The sequence below is a fragment of the Carex rostrata genome, chromosome 5 (assembly GCF_964058835.1).
Source record: "Carex rostrata chromosome 5, lpCarRost1.2, whole genome shotgun sequence".
NCBI classification, from domain to species: Eukaryota; Viridiplantae; Streptophyta; class Magnoliopsida; order Poales; family Cyperaceae; genus Carex; species Carex rostrata.
The window spans coordinates 4763502-4776411 of record NC_135922.1 but is presented as its reverse complement, the minus strand read 5'-3'; the positions used below and the strand labels follow the sequence as shown (position 1 = coordinate 4776411).

At 38.9% G+C, this 12910-nt stretch overlaps 1 protein-coding gene across 1 annotated transcript; it reads left to right on the top strand.

The window, feature by feature from the left end:
* The first annotated feature begins 3624 nt into the window (after window positions 1-3624).
* On the top strand, window positions 3625-11765 carry LOC144554784 (L-type lectin-domain containing receptor kinase SIT2-like). Its single transcript, XM_078303130.1, has 3 exons — window positions 3625-4073; window positions 8901-9944; window positions 10952-11765. The coding sequence occupies exons 1-3, from the start codon at window positions 3656-3658 to the stop codon at window positions 11452-11454; spliced, it is 1965 nt and encodes a 654-aa protein (XP_078159256.1). The 5' UTR covers window positions 3625-3655; the 3' UTR covers window positions 11455-11765.
* The last annotated feature ends 1145 nt before the right edge of the window (window positions 11766-12910 follow it).

The following is a 12910-nucleotide window of genomic DNA, read 5'->3' as shown; positions in this document are numbered from 1 at the left end:
TTGTCCTTTGTTCCGCCGCCCCACCTTCCCTTGTTGCGCACCGGCCGGAGATGAAGGTGTAGCACCCAACACCCTTCGTGGTTGTGCCCTGCGCGCTTGCAGTAGGCGCACCAGTCGGCTGTTGTGGTGCCCCTCGTCTTGGCCGGTCCTCTAGGGTTAGGGTTAGAGTATCGGTCGAGACTAGATTGCATCTTTTCTCGGGTTAAGGGGCGAAATAAGGTAAGAACTTTCTGGTATAGTTTTTCTCGGTTTTCTGGTAAAGCTTGGTTTTCTCTTTTCGGTTTGCTGGTAAAGCTTACAAAGCTTGGGTTTGATTTTTCTGATTTTTCTGTTTTTCTGATGTGAACTGGTAAAAATCTGATAAGGTTAAAATCTGAAATTTCTGGTTTTTGTTGATGAAAAAGGAAGTTTTCTGGTAAGGTTATAAGTTTTTTTTTTATTTCTGGTACAAATAGTTGGTTTCTGATTTGATATGTTGTTAGAATTGGTATTAAGGAAATAAAAACTGATAAGAACAGAAACTTATTTGGTATATTGTAGCCTTGCTCGATGATGACAGATGATTGAAAGCACAAGTAGCTCGTCAAGTAATTGGCTGAGGTAATTGTTGCTTAATTCTGAGAGCTGGTTTTGATGTTGCTTGCAGTTCTTTGTTATCTGCAGCTTTGCTTGATTTCGAATTTTGAGTCAGGATTTATTCTGCTCTGATACCATATTGAAATTTAGAGTGGAAAGAAGAATGATGAAAAATTGTTTTTTGATTGCTTGTATATTGTTACAAGGTCTATACATGAGTATTTATAGCCTAAAATCCAACTAGCCGTTGTGCTATTTCCTAAATTACAATGGCTATAATTTGCATCCTAATTGTGCCTTAATTACAAAGATTTACTAGCCGTTACTAAGATTCAGCTAGGTACCAAAGATAGCTTAATAGCTATATACTTGGAGGCTAGTTTATTTGTTGTCTAAAACTGCCAATGATGAATATTCTGAGACAGATTTCTTTATTCTTCAATAACTAGGTACAAGTCTCAAGAAAGGTTCACACTAGTTCGTCATTTCCTATAATGATTAATTGCAAAATTGAATTATATTGTGTTTTCTATTAACTCTATTATATTACTAATTTTTTTGGTTCAATTATTTATATTTTTTATATCATTTTAATTAAGTTAGAGTTTTCAAGAGTCAATTGGTTTGAATTTCTAAGTTCATTATGGTGTTAGTTTTTAAGTTGAACTATTAGCTTTTTAAGTTATTTATTATGTGATGGATATATTATAATAAGAGATGGCATGTCATCTTTTTATTTTTAGACTTTGATTAATATATGAAAATGCTCCTCAAATGGGGATCACGTTTCATTATTATAAACGGCTCTTTGACATTTCAATAGAATAATGGAACGTGTTACGTGTCATCTAATCCGTGATCTAGGAACAATTCGTAGAATCATATCAAATTCATTGATATTGGCATCTGGATATGTCACATCAACATCACAAAAGACCTCCACTCAAATTATGCAACTATTATTGCAAAATCAGTTATATGCTCTTGGGTTACAAATCTCAAAGGGGAACAAATAGATTCAAAAATTTTTGGGTTCCCAAATCTGAGTTAACCTAATATTTCAATAGTATACTCCCCAAAAAATTCTCCAAATGAAAAATTCTAAAGGGGGAGATAACCTTAACACAAATTAAAGAAGTACACATGTAAGTATGTAACAGGCATCACTGCAATAAATTCAGAGTAGGTCTGATACACATCGGATTTATTTTGATTCAATGAATTCAAATACCGTCTAATTTGCATTAATATGTGTGCGTTTTACTTTAAAATCTGTGTGTATTTGTTCAGTTTCCGTGCATCTAAATTTTAATGCAAATCAAACCATGTTAGAGCTCGTTGAAATCAAAAGTAAATCCGATACCCATATAACCTACTCCGTTCTCCAGTACAATAAAATTTGTGATAAATCTGGTGATCAAAAAGTTGAGGAGATTAGCGCGTTCATGTGGCCCTGTTCAATCACTAGAAAGCGACTTTACCAAAATAATCAAGATATTTTGACCTTTGGACAACTTTGATTATTCATATATTAACCTTTTATTTTAATATTTGATCGTATGTTTTGATCTTGACTTTTGCAACTTCAAACAATTAGCATGCGAAATTTCTTTAATTTATAATTGGTGAGTGAGGCTACAATACTTTGTACTACGTAGGTCCGTCTGTATTATAGAGTTCAGCTAGTATGACATCGGGGTCATATGACACCAACTACAAAATTTATTAGATAGATTTAAAACAATTAATTCAAACCGTTGAAACCGATTTATTTGGTGAGTGATGCATTTACATGTAAATTTTTAATATTTTCTAGTTATTTTAGTATCAAATTAAATGGTCAAAAATGTTAAAAAATGAATGCATTAAAATTAACTTAAAAACTCACACATTTGACTGCTTGACTTAATAAATTCGAAAAATTATAAATTTTGCATGTAACATACAACTAAGGAAATAGATAGGTTTGAACGGTTTGGATTCACCGTTTGAAATAGGATTTGAAAAATTTTAAATATTACATGAAGACAATACAATCTCTTGACATAATTTTCAATTAAAATTTAAATAGTACATGAAGACAATACAATACAATCTCAATTAAAATTTGAAATAGATTGGTTTGAATGGTTTGGATTTATTTTCAAATTTTAAATAGTCAATACAAACTCTTGACATAATTTTCATATAAAAATGTACATGAAGACAAAATTTTATATTTTCTATAAAATAAGTAAAAAATTAACTGCCTAATCAAAGAATTATGAACCGTACACAAGTAGTAATTTTATACCTTTTAAAAATTAGTAAAAAATTCTTTAAAAAAATGTTAAATTTGATCTCTGCACATACATTTTCATCTGGAAATCATATTAAGCAATTCAGATTAATTATTAGAGATATAGATCCATATCAGAACCGATTATGCACATTATAAAGTATCATAATCTCACTCAATAATTGGCCATTAATTCATGACAAATTTCTTTAGTGCTCTTCAGATTTGTTAGTTTAATGTTGCAATGTTTTCGGTGTCTCCTTGTTATCTCTTACCTTAATTACTTCTAAGTCAAATTTTAATTGAGCATAAGAACATACTCAACGTAACAAATTTCAACAAAATTATAAAGCTTAGTCAGATGCATATTTTAGTGTCAATGTTAATATTTACACAAGAACAAGTACTTAACCAGAAATTTGTTCCCCATTCAATTGTTTAATTACGACTTTAGGTACGCTGAATTGTACAAGGAGACGCTTTTGCTTGGGGAACTAGATCTCCTGACCCTGGGGTGCAGGAAATTCCTGCCCCAGAGTCACTGCGGGGTGGGTCCGGTTACTGTTAAAGGGTTTAGGGTTAAAGTGGTTTTGGGTTTAGGATTATATGGAGACCCACTCTGCAGTGACTCTGGGAGCAGAAATTTCCTGCCCCAGGGGGGCAGACGATTCGGTTCCTTTGCTTGGTGCCTCATCTCTCACATGAATAAATAATTTCCGCTCACTTTATATCTCACATGGAAAGAAACACGCCGAAGTGAGCTTTTCTCATCTTCTAATCAAATAATTTGTTTCTTTAGCCATGCTCATGATTAAAAGCTTTGCTTTGGCCTTTCTCGTCCTCTTAAAAATCACATCCTCAGTCAGCCAAGAAGCAGAATTTACATTCAATGGATTCGCCAGTGCAAATCTAACCCTAGATGGTGTAGCCTACATCGAGTCGAATGGCCTTTTGAGGTTAACTAACGAAACGTCTCGAATGAAAGGTCATGCCTTCCATCCCTCTCCAATTCGCTTCGGCAGGACCACCTCTTCCTTCTCAACCACATTTGTATTTGCAATTATTTCGGAGTACGTTGCCATCAGCAGCAATGGGATGGCCTTCTTCATATCACCCTCGAAGAATCTCTCCGCCGCCTTGCCAGGCCAATACTTGGGCTTCCTCAATAATCAAAACGTTGGCAATGCCACCAATCATATTTTCGCCATTGAGCTTGATACTTTAGATAACTAAAAGGAACTAAGAATAAGAAGATAGAGAATTGTGCTTTTGAATCTTTATTTCATAATCTTGTGTGTTTGTACAACTCTGATACATGCTCTATATATAGCCAACGTATGTGACTGGAATCATCTATTGAACAGAATGCTTAACTGCCTATTACATTGCTAACAGCCATCTAATCTTATCTCTAACAGAATGTTAAACTAATTCTGGTGTAACAAATTCTGTTTGACTATCCAAATTCTGTTGACTATCTTTAACTTCCAATATCCCCCCCTCAAGCGAAGTGTGTGAGCACACTGTAAGCTTGTCACGAAGAGCAGCAAAGCGAGGAAAAGGTAAGGGCTTGGTCATGAGATCTGCTAGCTGATCAGAAGAAGTAAGAAAACGCACGTTGAGTTCTTTGGAAGCGATACGTTCACGGACAAAGTGGTAGTCAATCTCAACATGCTTCGTTCGTGCGTGAAACATAGGATTGGAGGCAAGGAAGGTGGCGCCGATATTATCACACCACAAGGTAGATGGAGAGGAGGTAGTGATGTGCAACTCATGAAGGAGATATCTCAACCAAAGTAATTCGGCACAAGTGATAGATAAACTTCGGTATTCGGCCTCCGTGCTAGAACGAGATACGGTGGCTTGTTTCTTTGCGCTCCAAGAAATAAGATTGCGACCCAAAAATATGCAAAAGCCCGTAGTTGATCGTCTATCGTCAATGGAACCGGCCCAATCCGGGTCACTATAAGCGTGGAGTGTAAGAGAAGAGGCGGATGAGAGAAATAAGCCGTGATGAAGGGTGCCAAGAAGATAGCGAAGTATGCGCTTTACGGCAACCCAATGAGGAATAGATGGTTGGTGCATAAATTGTGAGACTTTGTTCACGGCGAAAGAAATATCGGGACGGGTTAAGGTGGCATATTGGAGAGCGCCAACTATGCTACGATATAAATGCACATCTTCAAAGGGAGGCATGTCATGGATAGATAAGATCGAATTGGAAGCCATAGGGGTAGTAGCTGGTTTAGAGTGCTGCATTTTGGTGCGAACCAATAAATCTTTCAAGTACTTTGTTTGGGATAAATGAATGCCTTTGGAAGAGCGGTTGACCTCAATGCCTAAGAAAAAATGTAAGTTGCCTAGGTCTTTGATGGCAAATTCAGTTGAGAGAAGTGAGATAGAGGAGTGAATATAGTCAAGGTTATTGCCGGTGATAATGATGTCATCGACATAAACGAGAATAATCGTGACATGCCCATGAGAAGTAGATAGAAATAGAGAAGGGTCATGTTGAGAGCCATAAAACCCGAAGGTTTGAAGAACCAACTTTAATTTTTGAAACCAAGCTCTTGAAGATTGCTTGAGGCCATAGAGAGCTTTGGAAAAGAGGCAAACGTGATCGGGTCATTGGGAATCAATAAATCCGGGAGGTTGGATCATGTAGACTTGCTCGGTTAGGTCACCGTGTAAGAATGCGTTTTGAACATCCAATTGCCGAATCGGCCAATTAAAAGTGACAGCAAGAGATAGAATGAGCCGAATAGTAGTGGGACGTACGACAGGGCTAAAAGTTTCAAAGTAATCAATTCCCTCGGCTTGATGAAACCCTTTGGCAACTAAACGGGCTTTGTACCGATCTATGGTTCCATCGGCTTTGCGCTTGATTTTATAAACCCATTTACAACCAATGACTTTTTGGGAAGGAGGCGGTGGAACTAGTGTCCAAGTTTGGTTTTTGTGAAGAGCATCAATCTCGGTTTGCATAGCTTGTTGCCAATGAGGATCGGTTTTAGCTTGAGAAAAAGAATGTGGTTCGGTCTCAACAGAAACATGAAAAGCAACATGATTAGGATATGTACGAGGCTTGCGTGTATGATCTCGGGTACGAGTGACCATGGGATGAGTGGAAACAGAAGTTGCGGCAATAGATAAAACAGGTGTAGCTGGGTCTGATTCGGTTGGAGGGCAAGAAACTGAAGATGTCACTTCGGGTTGTGTTGTGCAGGTAATAGCCACTTCGGGTTGCACCTGAGATTGGGCTATGCAAGGACTAGCATCGAGTTGGGCTATGCAGGGATCTGTGAGGCCTGTTGGGAGGGCATCCGAATTGTCTACTTGTGTATTTATTTGGGCTGGCACAGGAGCCGAATTAATATGGCTAGAATCAGATGGAGCTGTAGAGGTTTGACTGGAAGGTATGAGGCCCAATAAAAAATTAGTGACCGAATTGCAAGGGTTGGGAGGATCGCCAGGTGAAGGTAGAGAGGTGAAGGGGAAATGATTCTCAACAAATTGCACGTGGCGTGAGATAAATATTCTGTTAGTCGGAAGATGCAAACAACGGTACCCTTTTTGGTGAGATGCATAGCCAAGGAAAACACAGGGTAAAGCTCGGGTTTGAAGTTTGTGGTCATTGTATGGACGTGTGTAAGGGAAGCAAAGGCAACCCAAGACACGAAAGAAGGTGTAGTCGGGTTCTTTGTTGAACAATGTGGTGAAGGGAATATGAGAGTTATGAGAGGGTAATTGGTTGATGAGATACACCACGCTTGAAAAAATTTCATCCCAATATTTACTTGGAACCGAGGCATGAGACATTGAGGCAAGAGATAGCTCGATAATATGGCGGTGCTTGCATTCGGCAACCCCATTTTGTTCGGGTGTATAAGGACAAGAGGTTTGATGAATTATTTGTGGGAAGCGAGAATGAATTGGTTTGAATTCGGTGCCTCCATCGGTACGCAAGATTTTAATAGAAGTACCTAAAAGGTTCTCAACCAAGACTTTGAAAGAAGAAGAAATATTAAGCACTTCACTTTTATGATGCATGAAATATACCCAAGTAAATCGGAAAAAATCATCAATAAATGTCACATAATACCGAAAACCATTAAAAGAAGTAATTGGTGACGGTCCCCACACATCGGAATGTATAAGCTCTAAGGGAGAATTTGTAGAAGAAAGAGAAGAAGAAAAGGGTAATTTGTGCGATTTAGCCATAAGGCAATTATTACAAGGAGACAAGGTATGAGAACTACAAGGCAATTTTTTTGAATGAAGTAAATGCAAAGTAGTAGATTGTGAAGGGTGGCCAAGTCTTGCATGCCATTGATCGGCCGAAGTACGAATCCCAATAAAAGCTTGTGGAGAAGAAGAGAGAAGCTTCAAAGGGATGTAGAAAAGACCATTAGTACATTTCACTTGGAGTGTAGTCCTCATGAGGGGGTCCTTGAACACACAAAAACAAGATGTGAATTCAACAATCAATTGAGGATTATCAAGAAGTAATTGTGAAAGACTAATAAGGTTCTTAGAGAAATTGGGAACATGCAAGATATTGTGAAGGTGTATGGTGTGGTTAGAGACTTTAAATGAAGAAAAACCGATGTTTGAAATGGGGAGACCTTCACCATTACCTATTTGGAGGTTGTCGGTACCCTCATAGGCATAAAAGGATGAGAGGTTGTTGACATCACTTGTAACGTGGTTGGTAGCTCCCGAGTCCAAAATCCACTCGGATCCATCTTCTTGAGCATCAGCCGGTTCAGCTAGGTAAGCATGAAAAGTGGAAGGTGATTGACCAGAATTATACCCTTCTCTGTCAGCTGAAAAACGATAATAACATATCTTAGCAGTGTGGCCGAACTTCATGCAGATCTGGCATTGGGGCTTGTTTGGACGTGGGCCAGTGGACTGAGCAGATGGCGGTCTAGGAAGATAGGTGGCAACCGGCCCAGAAGAAGGTGTAGTGGATCTGGGCTGATAGGGATAATTGGGCCTTGATCCAGAATAAGAAGAGTGTGGTCGGTATTGAGTCTGATGATTCGGCCTGGACAGATAACGGGTGTGAGGAGGTGCGGGTCCGCGAGAATTGGGTCGGGTATGAGTAGCGAATGCGGCTGGAGACTCAATGGAAGGGAGAGAGGCGGAGGGGTTCTGAACTTGAAGCAGGTGCTCGTGAGAGAGAAGGAGACCATGTAGGTCGGAGAAAGAGAGAGGGGAATGGCGGCTTGCAGTGGTAACGGCGACCACAAAAGGATTGAACTCGACACCGAGGCCATTGAGCACAGAAGAGACGAGATCATCGTCAGTCAGAGGTGAACCGATGAATGCCAACTCATCAGAGATCTGGCGCATACACTGAAGATACTCAGAGATGGTGGAAGAACCTTTGGAGGTCGTCTGGAGTTGTCGGCGAAGATCTGTCAGACGAGCGCGGGAGGTGGCGGAGAAAATCTGGGTCAAGCTGGACCAAAGCTCAGCAGTGGAGTTGCACGAGACCACCTGAGCTTGAAGTGATTCAGTCAGTGAGGAGCGCATCCATGCCAGTATCAATTGGTCTTGCTGCTCGGAGAAATCACCATTGCCGGTTCGAGTTTCTTCAAGATACTGACCAAGATTATAACCCTTGATGACCGGCAAAAGCTGAGACTTCCAGGTTAGAAAATTCGTGTGAGTGAGCTTGGTAGAGATAGGTAGATTGAGTGGAATCACTGATTCGAATCGATTCATTTGTGTTTGTGGAACTGGAATTTCTCCATTGACAGCCATTTGAGGCTCTGATACCATAAAAGGAACTAAGAATAAGAAGATAGAGAATTGTGCTTTTGAATCTTTATTTCATAATCTTGTGTGTTTGTACAACTCTGATACATGCTCTATATATAGCCAACGTATGTGACTGGAATCATCTATTGAACAGAATGCTTAACTGCCTATTACATTGCTAACAGCCATCTAATCTTATCTCTAACAGAATGTTAAACTAATTCTGGTGTAACAAATTCTGTTTGACTATCCAAATTCTGTTGACTATCTTTAACTTCCAATAATAACCCTGAGTTCAATGATATGAATGACAACCATGTCGGTATTGATATAAATAGTTTGATTTCAAGCCTATCTTTTTCTGCTGGATACCATGATGATTTAGGATCTTTTAATGAATTGAGCCTTAAAAGTGGTAAAGCGATGCAAGTATGGGTTGAATATTGGAGCAATGATACACGAATTAGTGTTTCGTTATCTCCCATTGGAATGTCCCAACCAAAAACACCTCTACTCGTTTATCATTTTAATCTCTCAACAGTTTTAGGCGATTCTATGTACGTTGGTTTTTCTTCTTCCACTGGCTCTATCCGTAGCTCTCACTACATTCTTGGATGGAGCTTCAAATTAAATGGACCAGCACCTTCCCTTGACCTATCAAAGTTACCAAAGCTCCCACATGGCCGATCAAAAGTCTTAGAAATAGTGATGCCTTTTGCTTCAGTGGCCTTCATTATTTTAGTTGTTTTCCTTTTCCTATATGTGAAGAGGCGGTTCAGGTACACAGATCTGCTTGAAGATTGGGAAGTTGAGTTTGGTCCACATCTCTTCTCATACAAAGATTTGTATCGAGCAACCAATGGATCTAAGGAAAAAGAGTTGCTTGGAAGTGGTGGATTTGGGAGGGTTTACAAGGGGGTTTTACCTGTGTCCAAAATGAAAGTTGCAGTCAAGCGAGTCACACACGAATCCAACCAAGGTATCAAGCAATTTATTGCAGAGGTTGTGAGCATTGGCCGGCTCCGGCATAGAAACCTTGTTCAATTATTGGGTTATTGCCGGAGTAAAGGGGAGCTCCTTTTGGTATATGATTACATGCCAAATGGGAGTCTTGACAAGTATTTGTATGGTCATGAAAACCCGACCCTTAATTGGATCCAACGAATCAATATTATCAAAGGAGTAGCATTAGGTATTTTATACCTCCATGAGGAATGGGAGCAAGTTGTCATCCACCGAGACATTAAGGCAAGCAATGTTTTATTAGACTGTGATTTAAATGCTAGATTAGGTGACTTTGGCCTTGCAAGACTATACGATCGTGATACCGACCATAGTTCAAAAAATCGGAATCGGAATCGGAATCGGATTTTTGACCGCCTAGTTAGAATCAGATAAATCGGCCGAAATCGGAAAATCGGATCGGTAAATCGGGTTTTTTTGGCAGAAACCTTGTTTTGTAGCTAAAAAGTAGGAAAAAATTGATAAAAATAATTTATAAAAAAAACTATGTTAATTAAGAATAAATAAATAGATTCGTTGATTCTTAGCTAGCTAAATTTGAAGTGCTACATGACAATTTAGAATTTAGGAAGTATATTAATCAATCAAATACCAGCCGTACAAATCTCAAAGTCTTGAAGAAGAAATGAAATTAATCAAATTTAATTGAAGGGTTCGGATCCACACTCCACACTCAAATATATATATTGATTTCTTTCAAAACCTTTCTTATTCCATCGGATCACAGCTAGCACAGATCTCAAAGCTGTGATTTGAATTCATGTGCTGAATTAACCCAATTGAATGGAATTTTCGGGTCCATCACATTCCCCTCCATTCCCTCTCCTCTTTTGTTCCACTGACAGCGGACCCCACAGCCCATTTCTCTTCCTTTCTTCTCTTTTCCTCTTCCCGTTCCATCTCTTTCTCCTTTCCTCGAGACTCCCTTTCTCTGTTTCTCTTCCGCTGACTGGCACCGGCGCACGCGATTTCCTCTGTCTCGTTCGTCTTTCACTCAAATGGCACAGGCGCACAGACCCGAGAATCGCATAGACCCGATTTCCTCTTTCTCCTCCGCCTTGAATCGGCACAGGTTAGTGACATTGAAAAAAAAATTTCTTTAAATCGGCTCAATTTGCTTTAAATCGGCTTGAATCGGTATAAATCGGTTAGAAAATCGGAAAATCGGCCGATTTTTTCACTGTTCATCCGCTTTTTTTGAAAAAAATCGCACCACCTTGAGAATCGGGCAAAAATCGGATCGGTCCAGTCCGATTCCGAGTTGAATCGGCCGATTTGAATCGGAATCGGCCGATTTTTCGAACTATGATACCGACCCTCAAACCACCCATTTGGCAGGTACAATGGGTTATATTGCCCCAGAGCTTGCCAGAACTGGTAAGGCAACAACTCTTACTGATGTGTTTGCCTTTGGTGCATTCCTACTAGAGGTTGTTTGCGGTAAGAGGCCATTACACCCCGGTGCACAAGGGGAGCGAACAATTCTAGTCGATTGGGTGTTAGAAATTTGGAAATTTGGATTGTTAGCCGATATTGTGGATCCGAGGTTAGGTGATTGTTATACAGTAGAGGAGGTAGATATGGTGCTAAAACTAGGTTTGCTTTGCTCACATCCACTACCTAGTGCCAGGCCAAGCATGCGACAAGTTGTGCAATATATGGAAGGCGATGCATCCATACCAGAATTATCGGCAATATATATGAACTATAGTACACTTGCAATGCTTCAGAATGAAGGATTCGATTCTTATGTATTGTCAAACCCTTCTACGATGACATCTCTCTCTTGTTTATCTAGTGGTAGATGATAGAACAGAATCTTTATTTTTTAATTTTTATTTAACTAATAATATTGTGTAATCAGATGTTATATAGTATGTAACGTGTGTATACTACCCTCAACTCGGATGGAAGGAAGAATTGGTGTTGGGGGCTTTCTAAAATTTTTTATTTTTCTATTTCAATCAGATGTTGGGGGCCTTCTAAGAACCTTATACTTTTAGGTAGTTATGCCTTGTCCGTGTGCTTCATTTTGATTGTTATCAGTTGTGATTGTAACACTATTCAAGTACTTTTTGTGTCCTACCATCAATGATTAATGAAATTAAATTTTCTATGAGTATCGTGTACACCGGAGCTGGCTTTGTCACAAAACAGAAAGGTACGCATGCATGTTGATTACGTATCATCACTCCCGTGTTCAATACCGTGATTATTCACGTGCCATAACTAATTGTTAGCAAAAAAGACACGGCACGATTAGTTACAGTATATTTCTTTTAACATCAATTTTTCATTTTAATATTTAAAAGAATCGTTTCATATTCATTTTTGGATACTTTTTTGAATTTTTTTAAATAAACAACTTAAACTTATTGTTTAATTGTAAGAGTAGTCAAATGTTATCAAACGCGACTAACAGTCACTTGATTAGTTACGGCACGATTGGTCACGACATCTTTGAGCATGATACATTAAGTCAAAGCACAACTTGGTCACGAGTCATGATGTGATTCACGTGGCATGACCACTCTCGACATGTTGGTCACAACATTGACAAGGTATGTGAAAAAATGACTTGATCACGGTATGATTTTTCCACTCTTGCAGCAGTGCACCGATATGTATTTTTGCGAGAATTAACTAGAAAAGGGTTATCCTAAACACGGCGATATTGTGTTTGCATCTGGACTGTCCGATCAAAATTCGAATTAATCTGGCTCAAGGTGAGAAGCAAAAGACCCCTTTTATATTTTTGCAAAAACATATTGGACGGTATGGATCCAAATTAAAAATTTGAGTTACTTTTGGTGATCTCAATTCAGGAGGTGGGGGTGAGGGAATTCGGATCTCCTTCTGTACCTTAAAAAAAAAAATATTAAAATTAGTGTATTCGGACTATTCTTTTAATCTGACACGAACCTTAAAGAGAACCTCTACATATTCAATAGGCACCTGATTAAGTTAGGTCCAATTAGAATTAATCTTAACTGTAAAACATGAGAGCATGCTTGTTTGGTGGTGGGTGGGGGAGTTCATATTACCTAAGGTAACATAAATTTTGAGTTTAGATCCGGACCGTTCGATCTTCTTTGGAATGAATATTGAAGGTTCCCTGTGCATTCCACCTTGAACGGATTCTGATCGGACGTCCGGATCTAAACTCAAATATTTTTGTTACCTCATAGTTTATCTGACTGGGTCAGGGGTTGATATAGCCCAAGCCCAAATGTGATCAATTGTAAATGGATGAAATAATAAGTT